The 23,942-nt window shown below is 49.7% G+C and overlaps 1 protein-coding gene across 1 annotated transcript in view; it reads right to left on the reverse strand.

Annotated features, from left to right (window-relative positions):
• The window catches only part of XXYLT1 (xyloside xylosyltransferase 1), a 161,636-nt gene that overhangs the window by 47,951 nt on the left and 89,743 nt on the right, over positions 1-23,942 (reverse strand). Inside the window, exon 3 of the mRNA XM_034999857.1 lies at positions 19,435-19,567. Within this exon, the coding sequence (XP_034855748.1) occupies positions 19,435-19,567 (133 nt within the window). The remainder of the gene's footprint in view (positions 1-19,434; positions 19,568-23,942) is intronic.

Raw genomic sequence — 23,942 nt, forward strand, 5'->3', positions numbered from 1 at the left:
CATTGAGTGTCTGCCTTTGGCTCAGGTCATGATCCCAGGGTCCTGGGATCGAGCCCCGCATCGGGCTCCCTGCTCAGCGGGAAGCCTGCTTCTCCCTCTCCCACTCCCCCTGCTTGTGTTCCCTCTCTAGCTAGCTGTCTCTCTCTGTCAAATAAATAAAATCTTAAAAAAAAAGGGGGGGGGGCTCTCAGATGATCTTCTCGGTGGACAGTGACCAGGAGACATGGTATATTTTGGCACAACCGTGTCACGTATTTTCCGAACAGTGACACACGGCATCCCTGCCAGCCACTGTCCCAGGCACTTGACAAATCCTGACTTACTCAGTCCTCACAAACCCCCCGCCACGAGGAAGCGTCTGTTTACAGACCATGCCAGGACCCCATAAGATCAGGCAGCCAGCTCAAGGTCATGCCGCGGACCCCAGCCTGGGATCGCGACCTGCCCACAAGCACTGCATCACCCTCGGCCCCATTCTGAGAGACAGGAAGGAAGTGACCCAGCTTCCCCCAGCCAGGAGGCTGGGCCCTTCCTCTTGGCCAGTGCTAGGACCCCTGCTCCCCAGAACCTCCTAGCAGACCCAGCTCGGAGGGCCGGGCCCTGAGAGCCATTACAGAAAACAGCTCTACTCCAGAACTCCATGCACAGAAAGCTCCAGTTGTTCAAAACCCCTGGAGATCAAGCCAGGCATACACCAGAGACATCTAGGGTTTCGGTTCATTTTTATTCCAATATAAAATTTAATTTTTAGGTGAACCAGTGTGTTCTCCAAGCAGCCATAGAGAAATCCACCCAAGGCTGTGATAAATGCCCCATGGCCATGAATTCCAACTGTCAAGAAGCTCCGGGCAGCAGAGGCCCTTAGAGCTAACAGATGTGAAAATGCACTGCCCACACTCGGCGCGAAACCCAGAAGGTACAGGCCCCCCTCCAGATTGGCGGGAAGAAGAAAAGGTAGCTCTTTGGTGCACCATGGTTTGGAAAAGACCGACAGAACTTCTGCATCCCAGCTGGGAGCTGCTAACATCCATCTTGTGCTAGTTCTGTGGTCTGGGACGGCCAAGCCAGCCCATCAGCCAGAAGCAGTGACACAGCCACAGAAAATATCCTATTTTTCCTTCAAATGGAGATGGGGAGAAGACAAGTGAGGAGGGAAGGCGGGGGCGGGCATGTGGTCTGTGTGGCCACATCCTGGCCAGTCGCTGCTTTCAAGGATCTGCCAGGCAGCTCCCAATAAACTCAGACATTTCTTCCAGTTACTGGCTGTCTCAGAGCTTTCCTCTTCTGTCTCTTTCTTCTTCTCATAGCCCCAGACACACTGAGAACTGTGCTGATCCCAGTACCCTGAACAAGAACATGAACCTCGCTGATCGTTACATTACACTTCTGAGCCGGGTGCACAGAGCGAGGCCACACTGAGTCTGCAGAGTGCGTCCCTGCAGTGGACAAAGTCAGCCCTCGGGAGGCTGGGTGGGACACAGGGAAAGCTATGAATGGGGACCCTGGCTTCCCAGGTAAGAAATGTGTGTCTGTCCAGCCTTGCTCCAGAGAGGACTTCTTCCTGCCTCTTGGTGCCTGCACTGAAGAGGGAAGGCCTTCCACCCACAGTTCCTACTAGCTGACGTTCAGAAGTGAATGCCCGTCCTTGCGGGAAGGAGAAAGGGTGTGTATGAGGGAAGGGCTATATTAGCCCACACAAGAGAGGACTCAAGGGAAATGAGAGTCTCTCTGCAAATCTGAGTATCTGATGGACCTTTGTGGGGAAGAGTTACATACACATGTTTCGTGTGGTCCCAGAGTACAAATGTGGGGGAAATGAGTAGGAACCACAGGGAAGCAGATTGTTTAAATTTGATATACAGAAAAACATTCCAATGAACTTGTCCAAAAATAAAATAATGGACTGCTTTGGAAGTAGCAAGTTCCCCACTGTAGGAAGTAATCAAGCTGAGACCTGGTAAGTCAGAGATGCTGTGGGGAAATTCAGGCTTGAGAAAAGATGCCCCCAGATGTCTCTCCTATCCCGAGATTCTGAAATTATTTTAATAGAATCTGTAACTGTCTGTTAGAGTTAGGAAAGACATTTCAATCCAACCTTCTCATTTTATAAAGGAGGAAACCAAGGCTGACGGAGAGAATGGGACCTGACTAAAGCCAGCTGGGTCTGCCTCTCCATGTCTGCATTGAACAAAACATTCAGCAGGATGAAGAATGCTTGTCCAGCATCTTGATGAGAGGACAGAGGCAAGTGCAGATGGTTCCCATTTCCAAGAGCTGACGGCATACTCAGCATCTCCACAATCTCCTGGGGACCCCAGACTGGCTCTGAACCCAGGCCCCAGGCTCAGCACCAGGAGGCCAAGACTCATGGGAAAGACACTCGAGTAGAAATAGGCTGCTTTTGCAATCAGTAGTAGAATGGGATTTCTGTAAGTTAAGGGGTAGGTACTGAAATGCATCAGACTCAAAGAAACCCACAGTATATCTTTCCCATCATCTTAGAGGGATGATGGGTGGCTGGCTGGCTGGAAGGCAGGCAGGCAGGAAGGCATTACTCTAACACTTCCAAAACCATGAGAGAAACTTTAACCCAAGTCAGGCTGCAGACCTATCAAAAAAAAAAAAAAGGCAGCCCATGTCCTTTAATAACTAAAACCATTCCCTCTCTGGTGTCAAAGCTCTGAGGAGTCTGCCTGGACACAATTCACACTAAAACCCACACAACTGAGGTGTCCCAAAGATCAAAACCCCCAAGAAACAGTGTGAGAACAGACTCGTTCATGACACACTCAGCATCACCAGGGAGGTCACTGAGCTGTGAGGAAAAAGTGATCAAACCGTTTTGCTGGAGGGCCCTGCACATGCTGGCACAGAAATCCAGCCGTTGCCAAATGTGACTGTGGATTAGAAGGTGGGAGGCAGTCTATATGGGGTTCAAACACCGAGGCAGGAACTTGAATGCTCTTAAATGTCTTCATGCAAAGACTGGGATTGTCTTCAACATGGAAGTCTATTCAATGAATCCCCCAAAAAGGGGGTGGGGGGGGACTTGGTGACCCAGGCTGTGAGGTGGCTGGGTATAAGGCTGCAGAACCTCTCCATCCTGGCTGTTTCATAGCTTGGGAACTATAAAGGCGGGGGCCAGGAACCATCCCCCGAGGATCTCAGGTGCTTAGAGGACAGGCAGGGCACTAGGGTCGAAGACCCGAGTCCTAGAAATGACCAAGTGACCCTGGGCAAATCTAACCTACCCAAGTTCAGTCTCTTCCGCAAAATGGGAATAACACTACCTGTCTTCCTCCATTGCTGAGTTCGCACAAGGAGCAAATGTAAAACCAATTGGTAACAGTTGAGCACGGTTCAAGCCTAGGGGAATGCAGCACTGTTCTAACCAGTGGTAGGAGCGAAGGCGCTGCAGTGGGAAAGCTCATGGCCCACAGCCTGTAGGGCATGCCTGAGCTGCTTCAGTATCAGCCATTAGCATGTCCGTCAACGGTGTGGAGACTGCACGTGTGGCCAAGAAAGGACCAAATGGAGGCCCAAGAAAGCAAATACCTTATTCTTTGCCTCTGGAATGGAAGTGGCATGGGATGGTAAGATTTTAATCACAAGAGTCTGGATCCAGAAGATCATTTCTCCAAATGAGAAAGGACCCTAGGGAGCAAGTGTCTAGAAGGAGGTGGTTAGACTTCAACTTGGTCAAGTCACGTGAGAGGCTGTCCATAAGCTGAGGCTCAGCTGCGGGCAGCCCCGGGTCATCACGCACAACGATCGCATGGCGCCGGGCCCGGGTGCTGCAGAGAAAGTGCTCTCACCGGCCGGCCTGGAGAAGCCGGGGCGCAGAAGGGACCCTGAAGTGACGAGAGGAAGTGGAGAGGGAGAGAGAGAAAGTGGGGTGTGACACTTCCGGGGCGTGCCGTGGAGTGACCTGCAGGGACAGGCACATTACGAGGAGAAGCCTGAAACGCTTTAGGACCGGTGCTTCAAAAATCCTTGACCCCAGGTCGGCATACACGCTTTGCAGTTTGCAACCTACAAAGCACAGGTGGCTATACTCACAGCTGGCTCCACTCTGGCCATTTTCCGCCCCTCTGCCATTGGGCTTTCCACATGGGTCTTCTGCACCATGGAACAGCGAAGCAAAGTCATGTTTTTCATCATGGCCAAGGGCACGCACTGGCCCGTAACCCATGAAGAGGAAAGGGCCAGTGGCAGCTTCGTATAAGGCAGGATGTGGCCCTCTCCTGCACAGAACACTCCCTTTCCAAGTCAGGACCATTCCTTCCGGCTTCTGAAGCTGGCCCCCCAAACACACACACACACACACACACACTCTCTCTCTCTCTCTCTCTCTCTCTCTCTCTCTCTCTCTCTCTCTCTCTAGCAACCTCTCTGTGTTCTGGGAACATTTTCCACTACTGACCGGCACCAAGGGAAGGTCTGGGTTGTGTAGGATAGGAAGAAAAGGGAGAGGGCAGATAACGCTCATGGAGCCCCTCTGTGCCTGGTGCTGTGCAATGGGTCTAGGACAGGATTTCATTCCTATTTATTGAGCACCCACAAGGATTTAGGCCAGTGGTTCTCAAATAGGCAAAGAGAGGAGGCACAAACTCCAGCTTCAGAAACACCAGGCAAGGTTTTTCAAATGCATCTTTTCTTTTTTCTTTTTTTTTTTTAAAGATTTTATTTATTTATTTGAGAGAGAGAGAATGAGAGAGAGCACATGAGAGAGGGGAGGGTCAGAGGGAGAAGCAGACTCCCTGCCGAGCAGGGAGCCCAATGCGGGACTCGATCCAGGGACTCCAGGATCATGACCTGAGCCGAAGGCAGTCGCTTAACCAACTGAGCCACCCAGGCGCCCTCAAATGCATCTTTTCTGCCTGCAGTGTGACACGTGAGTTACATATCTTAAATAGGCCATGAAGGGAGAGGCAGAAATCACTTTATAACCAATATGCTGGAGGCACCCCCATTCCACAGATGAGCAAACTGAAGCTTTAAATATGTTATGCAAAGTAATAAGGCTAGGAAGCAGTGGAACCAGGAGTCCCCCCCACCTCTGACTTCAAGCTTGGACAATTTCCCAACATTCTAGTCTATCTCCAAAGTGCAATAAGAGCATGTATATTTCCAGAAAAATAAATGATTTGGCTTTATCCCTATGGCTACAGGTCAGTTCCCCCTACTTCCTCCTGACCCTTCATGCCATTATTTAAAAACAACCAAGACTTAAAATCCCAAGATGTTCTTAGAGAACCAGAGCTGGATGGTGGCTGGAGGAAGGGCTCCAGTTCAAGGCCCCCAGGTTGGACTTGTGGGGTTGGGAAGGAAAAGACAATGTTTTACTGGACAAAATATTAGACAAAAGCCCTGTCCCCAGAGAGCACAGGACCCTGCGGAGGGAGACACACGTACCTAGGAAGCACCTGTCCTCTAAGTCATGACCTGCTATTCAGCTATTTAGAGCAGTCAGTGCTGAGGAGCGGGGGGTCCGGCTAGGACCAAGGAGGCCCTCAGGGGGCTTTCCAAAAATGGTGACCTGAAGGACAAGGAGGGCAAACAGAAGGACAGGATGGAGGGAGAGCATACCCAAAGGCCACACGTGTGAGCAAGGCACCTACTAGCTTACTAGCATCGGGTAGGTGCTCAAAAAAGTTTGGGAGTGTGTGAAGTCACGGCAGTTAATCTGGGGACAGGGATGGGGTAAGCTGTCTGTTGGCTGCAGAACATATCGCTGAGAGTCATCCAAGAGACTGCCCATCATGAAATGAAACTGAAAGCCAAGTGGACAGTCTGGCTGAGGAGCTTCTGAGAGGCAGAAATGGTGTGGCACGAGGAGAGGGAAAGAGGACCCCCAGGGTCAGAATGAGCCGCAAGGAGGAAGCAAGGTCTGGAGGTAGCTCTGAGGTAAGCAAGTGCGGCCACACTTTTATAGGGGCTTTTATAGGGTGTTGCGACCCTCAGCTGCAGGTGTGGCCAGCTCTCCAGGCCGTGTACTCTTGACGGCAGGGCCTGGGACTTGTCCACTGAGACAGGCCTAGCGCAGACCCTCAATAAGTGCCTGTGGAATTCTTCACGGCTGAGCTGTTAGTCACCAAGTTAGCCTGGATAAGCCCAGATGTGCTACGATGAGGGGACAAGGGCCACCTCCCCCAAAGGCACCCTGAACTGAGGCCCAGCTCACGTGGATGGCCTACAGTCTTCTCCATCTTGCTAATTCCAAGGCCGGGCCACAGGGGCAAATCTGCGGCAGGGCCTGAGTTTCCATTCCCCTCCTGTGCCGCCTTTGCCTACAGCCCCTGCTGATCTCTCCTGGACGGGGCCCCTGGCAGCTTCTGGAGATTCTGCTCCAGACGTACGGACAAGCCCATCGGGGAGGCACAGGTGACATTTGCTGAGCCCTACACTCTCCTCTGGGGAGGAGAGCCCTCCCTGCACAAGGTATGTTTAGGCCCTCTGGCCTTCCCCATCACGGGCCGACGGGGCGCAGCCCTGGTGAGGCTCTGACGCACGGCTAATACGCACTAAGGGCAGCTCTAGGGGATTTTTGAGACCAGCCAAAAATCAATGGTGAAAACAAAGCATTTACACTTTTTGAGAGGCTGTTGCCTCGCCTCCGCCTCTTTCCCTTGACTCCTTCTGCACGGAATTATGGCCAAATCCCAGGGATGAGCTCTCAAAAGTAGCAAATCAGTCTCTACACGGTGTTAGCTCCACCCCGCAGAGAAAGCCTAATCTGCCCCTTCAACACAGGGCCAAATTGCAGCTCGTGGGCTCACATGGACTACCAGGAGATGTGGGGCGCAGGCATGGTAAGATGCATTTATAGACACAGGGTGCTTTTACTCTTCACCTTGAACGTCCAGGCAAAGGCCAAATGCCAGCCCAAGAATGATTCAACACCCTCTTCTTGGTTCTAGCAGGTGACAGGTCCAAATACATTGCCCACGTCAGCAGCATCTCTGACCCCAGGTGCCTCGGCCTTCGCGGCTGCCCTGCCCTGCACCACCCCCTACCCTCCTTTTCCCTCCGTCCTTCCCTGCTCTACCAGCTCGAGTGCAGGGTGAGAACACGTCCTCAGGTGGTCCAGGACAGGGCTGGTTCAACTTGTCCTAGTGTAATTATCAATAGTGTCCCCTTTTCCACACTTGAAGTGTTATAGTTTAACAATAATTTCATGGTGAAATTAAATGTTCACCCCATCCATGCTGTACTTCCTCCCAGGACTATTTCTCATGATGTTTATCTTTACTTACTATAGTCAGGCAGATCTAGAAAATGGGATCTTAAGTGGTAGGGCCTAATGAAGACTGCACGCATCTTCCTTCCTACCCTCCTTCTCTCCTCTCCTTTCAATGTTATCCCCAATTTTGTTCCAGAAGGAATTTCTCTTGGCAGCAAAGATGCCAAAATGCATCCTCTAAAGAGCCATGAGCTTGACACAGGCATGCCACAAGTTTGGCTCTAAGTTTTCTACTAGGCAACTGAAGAAAAGGACATATAACTAGTTGTACAGAAGGAGACACCAATTAATTATCCAGGAGAAACACAAGTATTCGTGGCTTGAAGAGCAGGGAGAAGACTCTCCAGATGGGCCATCAAAGAGGCCACTCTGCATGTCATTAATGATGTCATACTACCATGCCGAAGCGGGCAGCAAGGTTTGGGGCTGGGGTCTCTGTGGGTCCGGTGCACCCTAGCTTGTTCACGAGGCAGCACTGAACAGACAGTAGGTGAGATGAGGCAGTGAGCACACGGCAGCCACGTGGCTCCCAGGCCTCTCCTGTCCCCTTCCCTCCTCCCTATTGTTTCTCTCCCTCCCTTCCTCCCTCCCTCCAATCTCCCAAAAGCATCTTCAGACATGAGAGTAGTTTAAAGATGTTTTAATATACAGTACAGTTAAAGTAGTTGCCAATTCTGATAAATGGTAAGTCTGGGGATCTTTTTATTTTCTTCCAAAATTGTATTTCTGGACAAGAATTCTGCTTGGCCTTGACACTTTATTATTAGGTAAATCTGAGGCTAGTTAGAAAAACATTTGATGGAATTTTTTTCTAAAGATTTTATTTGAGAGAGAGAGAGCATGAGAGAGCATGAACGGTGGGAAGGGGCAGAGGGAGAAGCAGACTAGCCGCTGAGCAGGGAGCCCGACGTGGGATTCAGTCCCAGGACTCCTGAGATCATGATCTGAGCTGAAGGCAGACACTCAACCGACTGAGCCACCCAGGTGCCCCCATTTGATGGAATTTTAAATTACCAATCAAAATCAACTACTTCAAGTGATAGGAGAAAATACTTGAGAAAAACGAAGTTTAAACCCCTAAACTGTGGCCATCAGAATCCAAGGACCAGACAACCAAAGTCTTCAGAAGGTCCAGGCCAAACTGGTAGAAGCATTTCATCAATTTTTGCCTCAGTGAACGTTTAAACCTGAAGTCTCAACCTGGCAGTTCTTGGGCTGGATCTGGTGCACAACTGTTTTGCTTGGCTAGCAGACTGTTTGCTTAATTGTCAATACTTAAAGATCAGAATCTTTCACCTTAACACAGATTTCTGGCTTCTCTTGGGAAAAAAAAAAATCAGAAGACTTGGCAGCACTGGGCCCATATTCATGCAAAACAAATGAGAACACCAGAAACATCAGTCAAGATCCAGGACACAGATGGGGTTTCAATCAATTCTTTCCTTCCTTGTCTTTCACAATCCATTTTTAAATCTTCAAAAACTTGTATTACTTCCTGGAGGCATTTACCTGAAATTAAACAGTGATAGCCTGTATCCTAAGTTTCTGAATCACAGATGGCCTCTTCTTGTGTCCGTTACAATATGCTACGCTTACTGGATGATCCCCTTTTGAGAGCCTACCCAATACCCTCTCATTTTACAATTTTATATAAAACCAGCACTCACCTCCATATGGTCTTGAATATGATCTGACATGAAGACCGGAGAGTGGGGCTCCTCTGGTCTGGTCTGTGCAGGTGACTGATGGGCACCTGGATGTGCAGCTAATCACAGGCAACCCAGATATTGCATTTGGTCCACAAATCCCTCCCCAGGTTCTGGCTGGCCATCTCAGTCTCCCGGGGACTCAGAGGCCTCAAAGACAGTCTCTATTCTGTTTATACAAAAGTATATTGCTTGCTCATCTGTAGGATGCCTTTGAACTTGGACAGCAGCTGAAAGAATGTGAGGTGAGGAGAGTGGTGGCCTGAATGACCAAGATTATACCACAATCTACCTAAACCCTGATGACATCTTAGCAGGAAGGAACAAGCAGAAAAAATGGAGATGCTTCTCTTCTGCTCTGGTTCTTCTAAAAAATGATTCATCATTATGTCCTTACCTTCCTTAGACACTGTTTCCCAGACTCCCTGAAAGCTGAATACCAATGAACTACAGTTACATGAAGAACATGAAAATCTCGTTTGCTCCCAAGCCAAGTAGAATGCTAGAATTCTATTGCCTTCTTTACATTTCCAAATTCATGAGTCTTGGATCAAACAAGATAAAATGGTCCTAGAGTCAGGGAAAGGGTTTCCCTTGCTTCTACCCTGTGCAGGTAGTAGGCTTCATTTTATTAAGGGTGGCAGTTTTCCTTACAGGGAACCAAGTGGAGCTATAGAAGCAGTCAAATGCACTGATACCTCACACCACACAGACTGACAGTAATGAGGCCCCGTGAGCATCTCTGGGACTTCACATTTCTGGAAGCCCATCAGGACTGGCAGCCTCATAATGAGTGCTCATCGACAGCAGCAAGGACATACCAAACGTTCACACAAATGATTCTACAGAAAGCAATTCTGGTTCCTAAAAAGCTTCCTCTTTTACAAGTAATGACAGAAAATTCTCGAGGACAGAGACACGGGAAGGCTGGGTCCCTGGAGCAAAGTGTTCCTATGCGCAGCTCCTTGATATTGGGGTCAGTTCTGCCACCTGTAAGCAGATCCTAGGGGTTCTCTATGATCAACAGTAAATGGCTCATTTAAAGAAGTCACCCAATGCAGGAGGAGGAGGTAAGGTGTTCATTTCAAACCCAAGTCCCGTTTGAAAGCTTGCTATTTCTGCAGTGGCTAATTCTGCAGCTAACCTGGAGGCAGAGCGCCTGGAGGCTGAATATCCATTTCACTTAGGTCAGAAAGGCAGCTGAACTGTGTGCCTGCAGTAGCCAGGGGGCCATCCTGTAATTCCCCTCACCTGCAGCCAGCCTTACCTAACTGTCCTTTCCATACACTGCCTGTCACAGAAAGTCCCGCTTTACATACGCCACTGTGATTCAACTATGTTCTTTTGCTTCCCGCCCCAGGAAGATGCTTATAGATGAGTCTTTTTTTGCTGCCTGATTGCAAATGAGGATCTCTCAATGAGAGATTTGTTTGGCAGAAGAAACAAGTACTAGTAATGCAAACAAGGACAGTCCTCCCAACCCATCATCCTTTGCTGGGCCTCAGTTAGGAGCACCTGCCCAGGCCCACCTCCCAGTGGAATGATGTGGGGAGGTGGTCCCATCAATTAGTCTGCAAGCTTCTCAAGGGCAGGGTCTAGTTTCTCTCTACTGCTTAGCCAGACCCTCAGCAAAAGCCTATTGAGTGAGTTTTCTAGTTGTGCACAGAGCTAGGTCCATCCTAGGAGCCTCCTGGAGGCTGTGCCCGCACAGCAATCCCACAACCCCTTCCAAAAAGCCTTCCAGAAGAAAAGACAGAGGGCGCCTGGGTGGCTCAGTTGGTTAAGCAACTGCCTTCAGCTCAGGTCATGATCCTGGAGTCCCGGGATCGAGTCCCGCATCGGGCTCCCTGCTCGGCGGGGTGTCTGCTTCTCTCTCTGAAACGCCCCCCTCTCATGCTCTCTCTCTCAAATAAGTACATAAAACCTTTAAAAAAAAAAAAAAAAAAAGGAAGAAGAAAGACAGAAATGTCACACACACAGCTTGGAATTCTGAAGGCAGAATATTAAGCTGAGAAGGATGTACGCCACACTGTGACATGCACGGTTCCCGCAGGAAAGCATCTTTACGGCTCGTCGAAGGAAAACCTCTAAGTAACAGCACTGACTTGCCATTGGGGCCTTCACTGAATCTTACCTGCCCCACCTCCCTCACACTGTAATCGCTCTGAAAGCAGGGACATGTCTTCTACCTCGTAATTCCTCCAAGTACCTAATCTTGTAGTCCACGCACCCGGTGAGCCCAATGAAAATCGAGAATAACAATGTTTCCCGTGGCCTGTCTTTAAAAAGAAAAATGTGGAAGCAGCTTGTGTAAGTAAGACTGTGGACCCTTACCTAACAGCCGGCCCACACACTGCTGCGGAGGCAGGCTCTCTCTGACTAAACCGGTGCTCCTTCGTGTATTCAGCAGGCATCCACTGTGTGCCTGGTGCTCGGTGCACACACCCTGAAGAGAACATGCAATCTGGTCCCACCCTGTCTGCTCATTCATTTCCTCACTCATTCTTTCGCGAAACATCTGCGTCGGGTACCCCGCGATGGGTCTCATCGCCCCATTACTGGGCGCCCCAGGACTGCTAACCTGCAGGAAGACGAAACACCTGACCTGAGCTGTGTCTGCAGAGCAGGGAAGCCCCGCCCATGTTCAACCAGGACCCCATCTGAGCCAGAGCAGCCAGTCTTCGGCAGCCTCTCCGTGGCCCATGGCCCTCAGCAGGCGCTGGATGTCCACAGCTCGCCCAGGGGGCACGGCCGGGGGATGGGCAACAATTCTGTTAATAATCATGTTACATTACAGACCGCAATTCCACTGCAGGGCTTCCATATACATCTTTTCCCTTTTAAAACACATTTTCCCAATGGTGTGATTAAAAACTGACTGCCTCATAGTAGGTATTTTTAAGTCTACCACCTGGCAGGTATTTCCCTCCCCATCCCCCCTTTTTTTAAAGATTTTAATTTGACAGAGAGAGACACGGGGAGAGAGGGAACACAAGCAGGGGGAGTGGGAGAGAGAGAAGCAGGCTTCCCGCCGAGCAGGGAGCCCAATGTGGGGCTTGATCCCAGGTCCCCGGGACTATGACCTGAGGCGAAGGCAGACGCTTAAGGACTGAGCCACCCAGGCGCCCCTCCCTTCATTTGTATTAGGAATTCTGTAGGGCCTCCATCACAGCCTCCGGATCACTGGGGCTATGCAAAACAGGCCGGCCTTCCGCAGCCCAGGGAGTGAAGAAATACTCAGCTTCTTTCTCAGTCACTACTGTAAAAGGTGGCAGCCTTTTTTCTCTGTTACTCAGATTTAACTCTAATAGAAACTGACAGGTTCAATCTTGGTTAATTTAAAAAAAAAAAACCATGAGAACAAGAGCCAAGAAATTCATTTTCGGTTGTCAGAGGGAAAAAAGAAAAGCTACTACCTGAAATGATGGTGGTGGTAGGGCTCTCTTATAAAGCAGAGCTTTATGCCCAGTGAACAGTGGACCTGAATTTATATCAGCGTAAACCTTTCCAGACGTGACTGTTAGAGTAACATCCTGACATGAGACCATCAGGAGAGAGATGGAAAACGCTGGTTGGCTAGATATTAGAGCCGTGTCTGTCCATTTTCCTCCCTCATACAAATTGATTTCAGACCAGGGAACTTGAAGACAAAATGACACTATGAGCTCACACAACCCTCCTCAGCTCCTGACCCGGCAACAGCAGATAGGATGCTTTAAAAAAAAAATAATAGATTAAAAATGACACTTACAGATGCAATGGTATACTGAGGGATTTGCTTCAAAATAACAGAGATGGCAGAGAATGGGGGAGATGAGAGGCTGCGGATAGAGATGAAACCAGACCAGCTGAGGGCTGCTGATCATTGAAGCTCCATGAACACTGTAACATCGAAGCATCCAGCAGACTACATGATTCTGTCTGCTTTTGTATATGTTAAAAGTTTTCCTAAGTAAAAATAATAATTCTATTGGGAGACTAGCAATGCTTAATATAGAAATACTGAGTTAGGTATAAGGATAGCCAAGATATACTGGTAAGTGAACAAAAAAAAGAGGCAGAAGGGTATATAAAGTATGAGTCCATTTATACACACACACACAGGTAAATTTGTAGAAAATTTCTGGAAAAATAACAATCTTCATATACTTCTTAGATTTTTAATGAAAATACATTACTTTTATATAATGATTTTTTTTTTTTAATTCAAGGAGTGCAGCAGGGGAAAGGAGATAGGAGGGTTAAAAAATGAGATGAACATCTCCATGGAGCAGAACCAGAACACAAATCTCGTTGGTGATCAGGGCTAGAACCACAGGCTGGAGTCCAGAAGCAGGTGGTGTGGCCAACAGCTCACCCTCTGCAGGGCACTGAAATACCCCGGTGGGAGGGGGCGGGGGGGGGGGGGAGGCCACCAGGATCACAGTGGGAACGGGGACTGGGGTGCCTGCCCCCCTTCCTCCCTGCTCTGCTCCAACCACGCTGTTATCTTCTGTGTGCATAGCTCCCCCACTCTGAGCTCTTGGTTTCCCCCGAGGCATACTAGAAGTTCCCTCCTTTATTATGGACTTGTTGATTTCTCCTTGTAACACTGTCTGTTTCTGTTTTGCAAATAGCCTATATTGCTTAGGGCATACAGTAAAAAGATAAAAACCTGCCTGCATAGATATGAAATCCGTGGTACTGATTTCCTCAGGGGACGGAGGGCAGGAGGGGCACACAGCACCAACACCCCAGCTGCAAGTGCAGGAAATAAAGTATAAGCCTTTTTGTCTTCCATAAAGGAAGGATGGCTTATGTGGCAGGGAATTCCTCAAACACAGGCAGCGAGTTCAGATGCTGAGAAGCCAAAATATTAGCACTAATTATGCTAAGTTAATCAGTTGTTCCAATTTTACATATAAGGAAACTGAAGCTCAGAAGTTAAGGGACTTCCCTTGGATCACAGAAGTAGTTAAGTGGCGGAGCTGGGACTGGATAAAACTCCCACTAGGGAGTGCTACCCTCTGCCAGGCACTGTACATACACTGATTTAATCCTCCAATCAACTCCACCACATATACTACTCTGCAGGGCTATAATCTCCATTTCTCAGCTAAAGGAACTCAAGCTCAGAGAGGTCAAGAGACTTGCCCAGGGTCACACAGCTATGAGTGGCACGGGTGGGGTCATTTCACATCCTCCTCCCCTACCTCTGTGCTAAATCCTCACTTCCTCCCCACCTCCCCTAAGAGCCCTTCACCAGTCCTAGGAATGGGAGAAGGCAGCCTGCAGATAAGCTGGACATTTCCATTCCAAGCATCTGGAAAGAGGCTAGGCTGGCACAAATGCTATCAATAAAAACCACGTGACCTAGAAAGGTGAAAGAGTAGACACTATTAAAATACTTAACACAAAAGCAAATTCCTGGCTTGTGGTGTGTTATCAGCAGCTGACAGGATTAGCCTGCCGCTTCCACCTCATGGTGGGTTTGGGCTCAAACCAGCACACAGCTGGCCTGTGGAGCCAACAGAGAAGGAACCGGAAGCCCGTGGACCCCACCAACAAAGCTCCCATTCAGCAGCTCCTCAGGTGGCCAGCTCTAAGACAGAAAGACCATAACCAAAGGCTGTGATCCCAGCTCCTCAACACACACACACACACACACACACACACACTCTCTCTCTCTCTCTCTCTCTCACACACACACAAACATATTCTCTGTCTCTCACACAGACACATTCTCTATCTTATACATTCTCACACAAGCATTCTGTCTCTCACATACACACACGCATTCTCTCTTTCACACACACATTCTCTATCATACACACACTCTGTCTCACACACACACATATTCTCTGTCTCTGTCTCTCTCACAAACACATTATCATACACATTCTCTCTCACACATTCTCTCTCTCATACACACACTCTGTCTCTCACACACACACACACACTCTCTCTCTCTCACACACACACACACAAACATATTCTCTGTCTCTGTCTCTCTCACAAACACATTATCATACACATTCTCTTTCACACAGACATTCTGTCTCTCACACACACTCATTCCAGGCTCCGCAGGAACCCTGTGGCCCAAAGCTAAGCCACTGCCAGACCTCCTGCCTTCCCCAAAGGACCCAAATCACAAGCAGGACTCTAACTCCTGCGGAGTGGTAACCCCAGGCCTGGTGCCTCACAGAAACTGTGAGAGCTGCCCCCTACCATCCCCTCACTTGCTCACCCTGTTTTCCTGACGAGTTCCCACTTCATAAGGCTTTGTTCCTGCCCACCCGAGGACTTTGTAGAAAAGCCAGATCACTCCCTTCTGTTAAAAAGAGGTTTTAATTCTTGGGTAGGGGTAGAGCTACCAGATTTAGCAGACAAAAAACAGGGCACCCAGTTAACTTAAATTTCATATAAACAGCAAATAATTGTTTTGTATAGGTATGTCCCCACGCAATATTTGGGGCATACACACACAAAACAATTATTTGTTGTTTTTCTGAAATCCAACTTAAGTGAGTGTTGTGTATTTTAACTGGTAACCCTGTATGGTTGGGGTGGGTAGAGTAGAGGTATCTAGTAGAACAAATCATATTGAAAGAAAACACAAAAAAGAGTTGTGAGGATTAAGGGAGGAAAGTGAGCAAGTGCCCTTTACTGAGCATCTCTTGCACACCGGAAGCTTTCATGCCCGTTGTTCATTTGAGTTTTCCAGTAATTCTGTGCTTCAGATATATTTATCCCCACTTACAGATTAAAAAACAAGACAAAACAAAACAGAAGGTCAGAGAATCAAGTGACTTGCGAAACATCATACGGGTAATTCCTGAAAGGCAGGACTACAATCCATAGCTTCTGAGTACAACCCGAATGCAGTTTCTTCTGCATCAAGCTGCTCTGCCCGCTGATACACATCTATAATGTTATAGGCTGTACATAAAGAGGGCCCAACTGTTTTCTTTGCTTTTCCAATACATTCATGAGGAAGCAAATTCAAAATGGTATCCTGGACTAACACATATGTGTAAAATAAAGTTGTCTATTTACAGAGACCATTCTGCTTATAGAGAAAGCACTAGATCCTTCTCTCCTTTTAGTCATGTACCCCAATTAAACACATCATCTATGAGGACCTACCTGTCCAGGGGTCTAGTTCCTTGACAAAGAGGCAGAGAAAGGGTCAAGACAGGACCGTTCCACCCAAAATGACCATGGCTCCCCAATTTTCAGATGAGAAAGGTCACAGGACATTTGACTCAACAGAATCCTAACAGGGACGCTAGAGAAAAAGGTACCTCTATCACTATCCTAGCATCCCACAATCCACTATTTCCCAGAAAGCACAGTGGGTTTAGTGTACGTTTGGGGTGGGGGGTGGAATTATGGCGGGGAGAATTATAAAAAACAAACAAACAAAAACCCAAAAAAGGATATTTGTCAAATGAATAGTGAGAAATACTTTTCCCTCCACCCTCCTCCAAGCTCCTAACGTTCTTCGTGGCACACAATAGAGTGGAAACAACCATAAAAATGACTTAGTATGTGCCCTTTTGAAGTACAGTAACTGTCAGGCAGGGGACTACAAAAATAACACAGTTGAGAAGATTCAAGTTTATTTCTGCTTAGTGAATTTCCAGATCAAAATGCGCTTGGTTAATCAGTCAAGTTTTGCTTTTGTGCTGTTGTTTTGTTTCTAAATTTTCCTTTTCATAGATGCTAGCAGATTTTGCTTATGATAAAAACCTTGCCCACCTCACACTCCACCACTTAGGGAGTGAGACCATGTGGTTGTGGGAACTCGCACTGGTTCCTTGTTCCTGGCGGAGGGCGCAGGAGGTGACTGCACAGGAGTGGGCAGACGCTGGCCTGCGGATGCCCCACCAGCGGTGATGGCCAGGTGATGGCCAGGTTCAAGGCGATGGGGCTGGGGCTGCCTGCTCATGGGAAGGGCCCGGCTCTGGCCGTCCTTGTGTGGACGCTGCTTACTCGCTACCCTTCCATTCCCCCGCTTCTTCTCCTACCCCCTTCCCACAAACACACCCAGGCGCAGGCTCCAAAGGCGCAGACAACCAACAGTTTTTCTTTTGGGCCACTGGAGTCTCCAGTTCTCCAGCGGAAGACAGCAAAAAACCCCACACTCCATTCCCCGTCTGACCCAGCCAGCACCAAAGCATTCCCAGCCCCAGCACGAGGCTGCAAATATTCAGAGGCAATTACCCAGACCAGTAGGGCGCACATTCATGCAGGGCCGTCATTTGCAGACTTAATTATTAGAGGCTTTATAAACATTTCAGCTTGGGAGGGGAAAGGGGGAGCACGTAACAGGGTTTTCGTTTCTGATGGTGAGTGTGCAAGCCCTACAAACAGGCCAGGTTGGGACTCTGCCGGTAGCTGCACAGGCCTCATTTTTCTCATTGCACATAACGATCATTACAGACGCTGAAGGTGAGAAAAATTCAATTTCACCTTGGATCTAAAATCTTCCAGAGATTTCTTTTGAGAAGTCTAGATAATTAAATTGGTTTACGTTTCACTGTTAATCAAATCCTAGATGTACAAAAACATAAATTCTGGCGGATACTATTTAAATGGGATCACGTTTCCATTTTTATTACATAAGAAGACTCCAGAGCAGGGCCTGAAGGCACCACTGCTCCGATGGCATTTAATCATGAGCCTGCGAGCAGCCTGCGGACCCCGGCCCTTAGGGAGCAGTGAGGGGCCCCGCCGCAGACCAGCAGCCTCAGGACAGAGGAAAGACAATAAGGAGACGGTGAGGGTCAGGAGACTGGGATCACAGTGCCGGGGCAGGGGGAGGGAGGTCCTGCAGCACACGGCTCCCATTCTCAGATGGAGGAACCAGGCCCCAAGCATAGGGACTAGCAGGTAGGACTTTGGACTCTCAGTCCAATGCTCCTTCCATTGCCTCTAGGTGTTAAATCGAGATCCGCCTTGTATAAAAGTGAGGGAATGAGACGAGGGGGCTGCTCTGAGTTGAAGTGGCAAGTGTTGACCCAAACCCTCCGCTCCTGTTCCCCCCGCTCCTGTTCCCCCGCAGAGTGCGAGACTCTGCTGTGTGACTGGGGGACAGGCTGGGAGAGGATGACGTCAGGGCAAACAGCCCACAAGGCCCAGGAGTTATCAGCCCATTCAGAGGCCTCGCAGGAATTTCCTGTTATGTGATCTGCGTCTTGCAAATAGTCACAAGCAAGCAAGCTGTCACTCTTCCCCGCTCTTTTAGGGGAAACGCGGGCGCTTGGGTCACTAGCAGTCTGTGCCCCGCAGCCTTCCAAAGACGACCTGGCTCCAAGGATGTCCACAGGGAGCCGGCGGGAGGGTCTGCTGGGACAACAAAGAGCGGGCCAGCCCCGGGGACGGTGAAATCCCAGCTCTAGGCAGCTCGGTTCTGGGTGAGCTCCGGTCCTACCCGGAGGAGGATCAGTCAGCAACATGGAACCCTCTGGACCCAGAACCATGGCTCTAGTTTTTAACAAAAACTTGTAGGTGCCTCTGCTCTTCCTTTCCTTTGTTTCCACCATAAGACATAAGACACGAGAGTGCACACAAGCGCGTGCAAGGCCCCCCAGGGAGAGGGCTAACATCATCACACTGAGTACTCCGGGGGCACTCTGCACCCAGGTCATCGTCCCCACCAGGCCCCCACCGCTCCAGAGGGAACACCGGGCCAGCTGGGGGGATCATCTTTGCCTTGGTTTTCCTCATGATCTTTGCCACATGGCGTATATCCCCCCAGATTGCAGTTCACTTTGCACAGCAGTGCCTGTGGCTACTACCGCTTGCTCATTTTTGCTTTTGTATAGTACTCAGTTGGATGAGTATATTTCACTTGTCCCTTCTGCTATCTATGGACATTTAAGTCATTCTCAGTTTCTGGCTACTGCATACAAGGCTGCAGGGAACATTCTTGGACATGTCTCCTGGTTCTCAGATGCTGGGGTTTCTCTACGACGCACACTTGACAATGAAGCGCACGGCATCACGCAGAATGTGGTCTTCACGGCGATGAGGTAACCCCAACCAGTGCCCCAAAGCTGTGCTGCCTTCCCCTCCTTACGAGACACTGATAAACCCGTTCTGCTTAGACAGAGGAGGGGTCACTGGAGACTCAGAGGCCAAGAAAGCCTAGTTCATTGTCAGACAAGGCAATTAAAGCTATATCCTGATACCTCCTCTGTAAGGCAAAGCCCAAGACTTTAAAATTCTGAGCTTAACCAGAACCAACCAACCAAAACAGCTCGGCTTTCTGCGAGAAAAATGTTACAAACTCCCCAAAAAGAATGAGGCAGCATCTACAGCTTCAGGGCAGACCCACCCACCCACACTATTAACCATATGCAATAAGCACAAATGTGTCTCTAAGAGATTTAAGTGCAGATCAAGAGATTCAAGAGTGTCTACCGATAAAGCAGGACAGGGGAAAGAGGAGGGATGGAGGGGGTCCTGGACACCACTTCCCCTAGGGCTGCCGCATACCGGTATACTGGCTGCATCTCTCTCGCTATACCAATGACGGCGTCCGGCAGGAAACTGTCAAACTCCTCAAACAATTCCCGGATGTTGGTCTTGTACTTCAGGTCTAGGTCCAGCTGAATTATCCGCAGGATCTCTGGAGGAAAGAGAAAGAACACGATAAGACACAGACACACATCCTGGGAGGCTCAGCCACGGACAGAGAATGAGTGGGGGGTGCAGAAACAGGTATCAGATCATTCTTGAGGTCACCGAATGATGCAAAGTTATCGCTGGAAACAAAGGCCCTTCATCCACCAGCAACCCTCTCTGCACCAAAGTCTTCATAAACTGCCCCACCTGTCCTTCCACTCGCAGGCATGCATTGTGTTTAGAACGAGGTGACCATATGCTCTACTTCAGGCCCACTGCCCTGGCGTAATTTTCAACAGCACATCACTTCATTCTCAAAAGGAACCAGTTTGGACGACATGTTATGCGGACACCCTACTGAAAATCAAAGCATACCGGTGTTTCTCCGTGGGGCACAGGTGGTAAATGAGCCACAGGAGGTAAATGAGCCACAGGAGAGAGGGCTGGAGACCCGCCCTTAACAGTACGTTCTCAAACCCCGATGTGTGTCGAGTTCGGATGCCGCCAGAACAGCTGAAAGACCTCGGACACTGTTAGGTTTTTATTCCACTATCTGAGAGACAAAGCGAGCTATAATTAGACAAACCGAGTCTCACAATTACCTGGCACATAAGTGCTGGTTGCTTCCGTTGCCTCCAGACGACTCAGGGCGAGGAGGGAGGAGGGAGGAGGGAGGGGGGAGGCCCCGGCTCTGTTCTCTCCTCCTCTGCACCACACCCCCCCCCCGCCCCCCGCCCTAAGCCTGAGTCAGCTCCTGTGTGGCAGAGGCAGCAGGGGACCAGACCCAGCTGTCCAGGCCCCTGCCCCGCCCCCCAGCAGGACTGACACACAGGTGACTGAAACCAAGAAGGGAGGAACTAAGTGCATGACATGGGAGGGGCTGCAGGGGCTCCAAGGAGGGGGTGCTCAGGGGTCAAATGATGCGGGAGAGAAAGTGCTCTGCACTAAGGAGGAGGCCCGAGGTGGGAAGCGGGACATGCAAGTGCAAGTTCCAGCTTTGCTGCTGCTTAACGCTGTGACCCTGGGAAAACGACTTCTCTAAACCTTAGCTGTCCCACTTGTTAAAGTGGGGGTGATACGATGGGGCCCCATGAGCCTGTGATGCCGGGAAGATGAGGGGACAGATGGGAAACACCTTGTATTCAGGCTGCAGAGCACTGCAGGAATCTAGGGTTTGGAGAGTAGGGAATTCACTGACCTCTGAGGCAGTGAAGGGAGACTTCATGAAAGAGGGAGACGTGGGCTGGGTCTTGACATCTGGGCAGGGGTGGACAGCTGAGGCACAGCGACACCCACCATCAGGCTCTCCCCGGGGTGCGACGGCTGTCCGAGGACAGGCTGTCCAGGGAAGCCCTCTGAAGACAGGGACCCTATCTTTGGCATCTTGGCCTCCACCCACTCATACTGCAGGCCTTGGCAGTCAGTAAACACTCAGGAATGTTTGTGGAATTCAACAGGCATTCTCTAAATTCGTTTATGAAGAAATCACAGCTTATGATTCCAGAAAAACTGATTCATCTGTTCTTGTTCTCTTTTCCTTGTGGCACAGAAAAAGAACATTAGTTGACGTCCAACATGAGTGTTTTGAAAAAAAAATTATTTACGCTAGGTGAGAACCCAGCAGCTCAGGCCAGGGGAAAGTGAGGGGGCACCAGAGCCAGCTCCTCTGGCCCTGTGGGAAGGGGGTGCAGGAAAACAGGCTCATCCGCCTGGCTTCACACTGCCCACCCCCACACACCAATGAGTAAAACTGCTGCTCACCCTCCTGCACTAAGAACAGCAATGCCAACCATCCCAACTGAGAAGCCAGGAAAGGTAATGACTTGGGAGTCTGGGGGTCAGGAAGCCATTGTGGTGACTTTGCTGTCTCCCAGAAAGCTGCCCTCCACCAGGAGTGGAGAGTAGGGACAGGCCACAGGGCAGAGCCTCAGGGCACCTGATGCTCTCAGAAGTGGCCCTGGGGAACAGAGAGAAGGAACCCGATGTGACCTTAGAGAAGAGCACCGTGTCCCAGGAGAGAATGTCTAGGAGTGAGAGTTGTAGCCATCAAGTCACGGTGGGGAGGCCCCATAGCACAGCACCCCCCCAGCCATTTTTCTTTTCTTTCTGGCCACCTCCTGTGCCCCAAGTTCCCACATCCAGGGTCTCAGGTGGCTCCTTCACATAGTAGAGCAGAGTACTAATGAGACAGGGACAGGAGGGCCTCATCATCATCCCAAGGAGAGAAAGCACATCATCACAGTTTCTGTCGACGAAGGGGATGGAGGGGGACAAAGGCGTTCGTCCAAAAGATGGGGAGGCCTCGAGGATGTATGGTGGTACTTCTGTGGTATTGACAGGGCTACGGAAGAAGGGGAAATGTCATCCTCAGGGGGTATTTCAATGACACCAACGACAGCCACAGGGAAGCACCCTTTCTGTGAGTGGTTTTTAAGTACCCAACATTGCATAGGCAAAAGCTTATTTCTCCTAACCACCCAATAGGTTGAGTTATTCCTATGTCCCGATGAAGAAACAGGTTTAGAAAAGTTCAAAACTACAGCCCGAGGTCCTACAACAAGTAAGTGCTAGAGCTGGGATCCGAACCTTGGTCAGTTCACGTGAAAGCCCAGCACGCCCTTTCCAGCAGACCCTGATTCTCTTCTGATCAGAGAGGAGCTTCTGGGGGGTAGGTCTGGCACCCCTGCCACCCACACGGGGGCCCACAGAAGTGCCAAGGGCCTTGACAGACAAAAAGCAGAGCAACAAGCTGGCCAGATGTGGAATTTAAGGGAAGTCCTCTACAGGCAAGCAGTTTCACTATAGCTAAGGAAACCCCCAGTGCGGGGGAGGGCAGTCAGTCAGCCGGGCGCCTTTCTAGAAAGCCTACCATGTGTGCTGTGTGTACTCCCTGGGCCTTCAAGGTCACATACATCCAACCTACTCCACGAGGGACAGCCCGCCCGGCCCCCCCCCCCCCCCCCCCCCCCCCCCCCCGCCAGGCCCTGGTCAAGGTCATGGGCACTAACACCTGTGTACTGGCCTCACCACCTTGGCCAAAGAGAGTGCTTCTTGAGGGCGAGAATGGGCCGGGAGGGCAGAGCTCAGAGACATCCGTGGTCTCCTGAACAACCCAGCTCCTTCATTTGGGCAGAGCCCTGGCCTTGTCTAAAAAAGCCCATCAATAAATCTGAGCACCTTCCTGCTCTCTAGGAACTGTCTGGGAGTGAACCTGGAAAAGGTACATGCAGCCCTAAGACACAGGAATTCGAGATGCTTTTATAGTTTTAAAACTCCTCGTTCATAAAGTACCTTATTTTGCTAAAAGGTGCTGATATTTCTTTTTTTTTTTTTTAAAGATTTTATTTATTTATTTGACACAGAGAGATAGCGAGAGAGGGAACACAAGCAGGGGGAGTGGGAGAGGGAGAAGCAGGCTTCCCGCGGAGCAGGGAGCCCAATGCGGGGCTCAATCCCTGGACCCTGGGACCATGACCTGAGCCAAAGGCAGACGCCTAACGACTGAGCCACCCAGGCGCCCCCTGCTGCTTTTCTTTCAAGAGGGACCTCAGCGAATGAGGTGAACTGCCTAGGAAGGAACGGACTGCTTCACACCAACATGAAAGGACTGGCCCAGTTACTACCTTTCAGGCTGAGGCCGGAGGACACTCCCTTCTATTCTGAGAGCTGACAGCCCTCCGTGCAACCTGTGGTGTTGGGCGGGCATCTGTCCAGACGGTTATTCTTTATGTAATTATGAAGTAAGACGCCAAGTTGCAAATGTCACTGCTGGAAAGAGAAAGATGCCTACCAGGAAGGCTGGAATTGATTAGGGTAAGATTCTCTTAAAGGGCCCTGTTCCTCTGGCCCCTGGTCCCTGCTGTTGTCCCCTCTCTGTGGGAACTACATGACAGGGGTGGGGGCACTATGCTGAAAGGCTCTTCTGAGGATGAGGTAAAATTGGTACATGGCAGTGACAGCCACAGTGATGGCCCACAGGGGATGCTGGTTGGAGGACAGCTGTAATGACAGCACTTAGGACCACTGAGCTTTAAGGAATAAATGAGTGAGAGAATTGACTCCAAAGCAAAGAGATGAAATCTATAAAGCATGGGGAAGAATGTCTCAGAAAAAGGACTAGGCATCTATAAAACTCAAAGCAATGGCCAGCATCCAGGCTGGTTGAATGTCTACCATGTCAGAATCCCGTGAGAAAATGATAAAAACAAACAAACAAACAAACAAAAAAACAAAGAGGACAGAATAATCTAAGATAACAGAGCTGAAGGAAGAGCCAGTCTACCCATTATACAGATGGGGAAACTAAGGACCAAAGAAGGAGTGGGGCTTGTCAGAGGTCACACTGGTGAGCTAAGTGGCAAAGCTGATCCCAGAACTCA

Source organism: Mirounga leonina, unplaced genomic scaffold, assembly GCF_011800145.1.
Source record: "Mirounga leonina isolate KUSES-001 unplaced genomic scaffold, KU_Mleo_1.0 Mir_115, whole genome shotgun sequence".
In the NCBI taxonomy this organism is placed as follows: Eukaryota; Metazoa; Chordata; class Mammalia; order Carnivora; family Phocidae; genus Mirounga; species Mirounga leonina.